General features: G+C 31.4%; 1 protein-coding gene across 1 annotated transcript in view; it reads right to left on the reverse strand.

Annotated features, from left to right (window-relative positions):
• Positions 1-5186, reverse strand: part of LOC111615552 (multidrug resistance-associated protein 4-like) — a 9267-nt gene extending 4081 nt beyond the window's left edge. Inside the window, exons 1-4 of the mRNA XM_023356957.1 lie at positions 4984-5186; positions 4751-4906; positions 4174-4263; positions 3890-4062 (exon numbers count right to left, since the gene is read on the reverse strand). Coding sequence (XP_023212725.1) covers positions 3890-4062; positions 4174-4263; positions 4751-4906; positions 4984-5181 — 617 coding nt within the window. The 5' untranslated portion in view covers positions 5182-5186. The remainder of the gene's footprint in view (positions 1-3889; positions 4063-4173; positions 4264-4750; positions 4907-4983) is intronic.
• Positions 5187-6039: the final 853 nt, after the last annotated feature.

A 6039-nucleotide genomic window follows, 5' to 3' on the forward strand; every position in this document is an offset into this window, starting at 1 on the left:
GAGGTTACAGAACTTTAAAATTACTTTAAAAAATGGAAAATAATTATATCATTTGATTTCAAGATATTTTGTATACCTTAAAAATAATTAATTCTATCCCGGGATTTCCCGGGATCCCGGGAAACAGTTCACTTTTATCCCGGGATCCCAGGACAAGCAAAATACCGGGAAATGAGAAACCCTAAGAAAATACTATAATATATGTTGATGCATAACAAACTGAATCACTTATTCAAGATCCCATTAGGAGAATATATCATTTTCATCAAATTGGCGCACACCATATAGCCAGAGCAGAAAGAAATTCTCACTGTACTGATTTCGTAAAACCATTTTCGTTGTCTTTCTGCTAATAAGAACATTATATTATCACAAAAACAGAAATGATTAATTGAGGCATTATCTACTGTTGAAATATTAATGTACAATTAAGAGAAAAAATATACTCCAAAGACTTTTAATTAACGTGTAGTTTCTCATATATGTCAAGCTATGTTCCTCATCATCCAGCTATTTTATATTTATGTCTAAACAAATCTTGAATGAATGTAAGTAGAAAAGCCTTCTTAGTGTTATAGCGTTTATTTATGTGATAAAATGCAAATTAAATTTCAATAAACTATTTTTCAGATTACAAAACTCAATTCATTCATAATGAGGAAAGAAAATCTTATGTAAAGCAATTGTTAAATTAGGTATTGTCTGCAGCTTCAGTACCGATGACATAACCCACATCTATATATATAATCGAGACGGGTTGATAATAATAATAATAATAAGTGCACAACCCAAACGGTTAGGAGTTGAAAGTTGAAATTTGGTACACAGATAGGGTACGTCACGAAAACGCACACTAAGAAAAGATTTTCCGAAATTCCCTCCCGGGGGGAAAGAGTCAGGATTAAGTCATCTATATACATTACGGATACGAGCCCAAACAGGAGTTGAAAGTTGAAATTTGGTACACAGTTAGGTTACGTTAGGAGAACGCACACTAAGAAGGGATTTTCCGAAATTCCCTCCCGGGGAGGAGAGAGACAGGATTAAAACTTCTATATACATTATGGATACGAGCCCAAACGGTTAGGAGTTGAAAGTTGAAATTTGGTACACAGTTAGGGTACATCACGAGAACGCACACTAAGAAGGGATTTTTCGAAATTCCTCCCCACGGGGGAGAGAGACAGGATTAAGGCTTCACACTTCCATCAACAATGGAAGTGCTAAGTAATAATGGAAGTGCTAAGTAACAATGGAAGTGTTAAGTAACAATAGAAGTGTTTAAGTAACAATAAAAGTTTTAAGTAACAATGGAAGTGTCAACAATGGAAATGTTACGTAACAATGGAATTGTTAAGAGAAAGCGACGTGCAAGACGCAGATGCAGTTTTTTTTTCGTTTTTGCGGAAAATCGAACATATTTTTAGACCCATCTAAAAATTCTCTAATTAGTCTGAAAACAAGGGGACCCAATTCTTGCATTCTATGAAAACGGGTAAGGTTGACTGTAACGTAATAATCTTTATCTCAGTTATCGTTACTTTTGCCCGAGCAACGCCTGGCCCACCTGCTAGTATTTGTATAAATAGATAACATGTAAGTTTTTGTGCTTGATGTTTGGAACATGATAAACTAAACAATTCTTTTTTCTTGCTTTTACACACTTTTTTACGTAGTCGATGATCGAATACCTTGTTCTCTGCATAGCTTAAACACCGATTTTGGATGTCACAAATCTAATGATCTACAAATAAGAAAAATCTCAGAGCATTTGCACGCAGCATGCAAATAGAAACCGATGATAAATACAAGCATTACGAAAGAGACATAAACACGGAATCCTAGACATTTCTTGACAAGTTATCTACACCAACCAGAGACAACAAGAAACTTGAAACTAAATAAATGCATTTGACAATTTACGTAGTATCTTCACACAGCAGAACACTGATATAATTTAAACCGATTGCATATTTACATATATGTTCAATATAACAAATGAAATCGACTATAAATTTGAATTTTGATACCTTTGTCTCTGGAATCATTCCGTGTCTATGAAAATGATTATTGATAAACATATCCTATATTTCCTATCGATATGAACACATATTTTTAATATAAATTTTTAAATTAATTTATAAGTTTGCTTTCCGAGCATTTAATTTCTCTTTACAAGTGTTTTCCGAGTTCACTATAAATTAAGTATAACCTTGTTTAAAATTTTATACTTTATATAATATACAAACTTTTCAAACTGAGTTTAATTTTAACTAGCAATATATTGTTTCAATGAGTAATTTTCTTATTAATATACAAGTATATACCACAGCTAAATTTAGTATATTAAACACCTAATATAAAAAACGTTCTAATTTCCTTTAATAAACTAATCGGTTATTAAAATTAGCGATTACGTAATTTTTTTACTATTTAAAACACAAATTTATTTTTACTTTTCACTATTTATCAGCGTTTTTAAAAGAAGCAATGTTTTATTTCAATAGAATAGTAAAATCCTCCAATAATTTTACCTACTTTTTTGTAAATGAGATATTAAATTTTCCAGATATAGTAGTTTTATGTAAATCCAAAAAAATTGAATTTCTATTCTGCGGACTCGGCGTTATTAGCCTCATTACCATATTACTAAACAACTTCACATGCATGTGTTGAATCCTTCCTCGTTTCTATTGTGTTTTGTTGGCAAAACTACAACTTGTCCATAAAATCACGCTGTTGTCAACAGCTGGACATCGTGAGGTATGAAGGAGTACTTGTCAGGAGTTGCAATTTGGCACAGAGTATTTAGTGCACAAATCATGCACACATAAAAAAACCAAACTTGTAGTTAGACAGGGGACCGAGAACCGAATCAAAAGAAAATACAAAATGACGAAGTGTTTCTACAAACAGGCACTAGTACGAGATTTGGCCATGCATTGCTTGTTGGAAATTTCGAAATGCGAACGTTGCGAAATTGAATTTTGACAAACGTGTAATACACGTTATGCGCATATTCTTTTCACCTCATCTTTTGCCATGGTACTCAACGAAGAAACCAAAATCAGGACAATTCGGATACAAACATTTGCCTGCTTACTATAGCCAAGGATAAGCCCGTGACAATGTAACCTGTTGTAACCAAGACAGCAACGAAGCCCGCCATAATCTCCGCCAGACCTTGAGTACGGGTGTCGGATTTTCCTCATCGGTTAGAGCTTATTTTTAGAAAACGGCGCAGTGAGACTCCGAGACAAGTCTCATCCCAAAAATGGCTTTGCCGTTTTACTTCTTATTAGGTAAATAAACGCAGAAGTTGTTTAGCTCAGAACTAGTGATGTTATGAAATTGTTATCGTCTCTGTCACCGAGCAGATATGCAAGCAAATTAATGCTTGTTTTCGACCTAAGATGTGTGGACCGTGTTGTCAACAAATGTCGATTGGCAACTTCTCACATTCCAAACTACAGCCCCTAACCTGAATGTGATTAGTGAATATTTTAGCTACTCAATCAAGCGGATAAATATAGATATCCTTCATATCAATATAATCGTCATCAGTGTCGAAAATACTACCTATCTAATTGCCAATCTACATTTTCATCAATAAAAAATACTTCATTATGATATGATTGAAAAATAGTGATACGTAATTTAAACCCTTACAAACTCTTAACATAGGAACAGTTTTAAATAAAATAATCTGGTATTAATTAAACTAGCAATAATTACAATAAGTTGCAAACTGAAACAGAAACTAATTATCACAATTTCTAAGAGTTTCAAACAACGCTTAACAATTGAATGCACTACAGAAATCACATTATGCTTTAATTAATAATGCACTTAACACTAAATAATTTTTTTTAATTTCTTGAATTCTTACTTTTTATCTACATTGGATGTTGCTTCGTCCATGACAAGAATTTTATTCTGACGTAGTATGGTTCTGGCAAGACAAATTAACTGTCTTTCTCCTACGCTGAAATTTCGTCCTCCTTCTGTTAAATGTGTATCTAATCCCCCTGGCAACTTACTGATAACGTCTTTTAATTGAACCTTAAGTTGACATATATTTACAAATAAATACAAAATTATTCAATTTTACGATTAAAACGAATTCAAAAGAAAAATGAAAGAGTATATTAAAATATTCAATTTATTTGAAACCTCTTCTATGGCTTTCCACATCATTTCTTCTGAATATTCGTTAAAAGGATCAATATTTCTTCGAAGAGGACCAGTAAATAACATTGGATCCTGTAAAATACACATTATTCATGAAAAAAAAACAAATTGCAAAATACAATTTGTTTTTTTAAATTTCTATTCATTACAATTAAAATGGTCATTCACATCAAATTTGTTCTCTTAGTTATTATTCTAAAAGAATCGCGATTTACACAGAATAAAAATATTGTAATTATATTCTTAAATTTATTTTATTTAAACACTTTGCGTAAGTTTCAATTTCCATCAATTTAAAATCATTGCCTTTATCCTACAACTTTCATATATCCATTCAAGTACAAACATGTCCAAACCCACAATTGGAAGGCCAGGACACAAAGGATGAGATCCCGACTTATCTAGGAAAATCAGTTTTTGGTTTCTCTACCTGCCTTTTAAAATACTGTATGCTGACAACTTAACACAATAAATCATATAAAGAATATTATTACAGCAAGTAAATACTAGAATTGTTTAATTAATATAAAGAATTTTTATTAAATCAGTTACTATATACTTGAGGAATAATGGATATTTTACTACGTAGATCCCGAAGACCAATATCTTTAGTGTCAACTCCATCGATGGTTATCGTTCCTGTTGGTTCTCTCATGCGAAATAACGAAGCAATTATAGAACTTTTTCCAGCTCCTGTTCTTCCAACAATTCCTATCTGCAATTTATGAATGATACAAATTCTCTCAGACAGAAATTACTAGCAACCAGTTTTGGATTCCGCAGGTAGTTTACCTTTTCTCCTGAGTTAATACGAAATATTAAGTTCTTTAAAACCGTATTTTTATCATTAGAATATTGTAAAGAAACATTATCAAAATGAATTTCTCCTTTTTGTGGCCAATCTGAAGGAGGTTGTTTATCAGCAGTACTTTCGTACGATGCTTCTGATTTTAATTTGCTGTAGTTTAGTATGCGTTTTACCGAGTTCATCTGTAAAATTGACTTTGTGTTAAATACCACAATGAATAAAACTTATTTAGTTAAAAATATATAATATCCAAAATTATATTAAATGTAAATAAAATGATAAAATTAATTTGAGAAATATTTTTGTATGAAGCGATTGTTTTTATTTTACTTACATTCATTTTATACTACATTTGAAATGTTATAGAAAACATACTTCCGAAAAACTAAAATAATACCACTGAACGAAAGCCACCTATCTCAGAAAATTTCTTTTTATAAATCTGTGAAATTTGAGATAACTTTAGCGAGTTCAAATTTGATGGTGTTTTTTTGTGTTTTTGGATTAAATTAGATTAAAATAAACATCAAAGCTGTCGTTTTATATATCCAAATGTATTTTGTATTGTTAGCTAGTAGAAAAAATAAAGAAATTGCAGATTCAACAGTAGTTTCTTATGCAATGCAACATGATTTCAGAATAATAATTTAGTTTGTTGGCATCGATGAAATGCCACGNAATACCACAATGAATAAAATTTATTTAGTTAAAAATATATGCTCTTCACCTCAAATTAGTAGTGGCTTGCCCCTGTACATCATACTTTTCCTTTAACAATAGAGTCGTGCCGGTCATCTATCTAACACATTTCAGGGAAAAATTTTTAAATTGAAATAATGAAATTGAAAGACGAGACCAGATATATCTGGTCTCGTCTTTCATCTATCTAACTCTATTCTTGAGGTTAAAGAAAGACAGTCAGACAGACGACAGTGGGAATTTATAGATCTACAATTTTTTTCAAATTGTAACCCAAAAAATAATTCTGGTGGCAGACAATCTTTTTCATAACTAAAAATAGTCTTATTACTTACTGTATC

This window comes from Centruroides sculpturatus, unplaced genomic scaffold (assembly GCF_000671375.1).
Source record: "Centruroides sculpturatus isolate CEXI.00-Female unplaced genomic scaffold, Cexi_2.0 scaffold2514, whole genome shotgun sequence".
NCBI classification, from domain to species: domain Eukaryota; kingdom Metazoa; phylum Arthropoda; class Arachnida; order Scorpiones; family Buthidae; genus Centruroides; species Centruroides sculpturatus.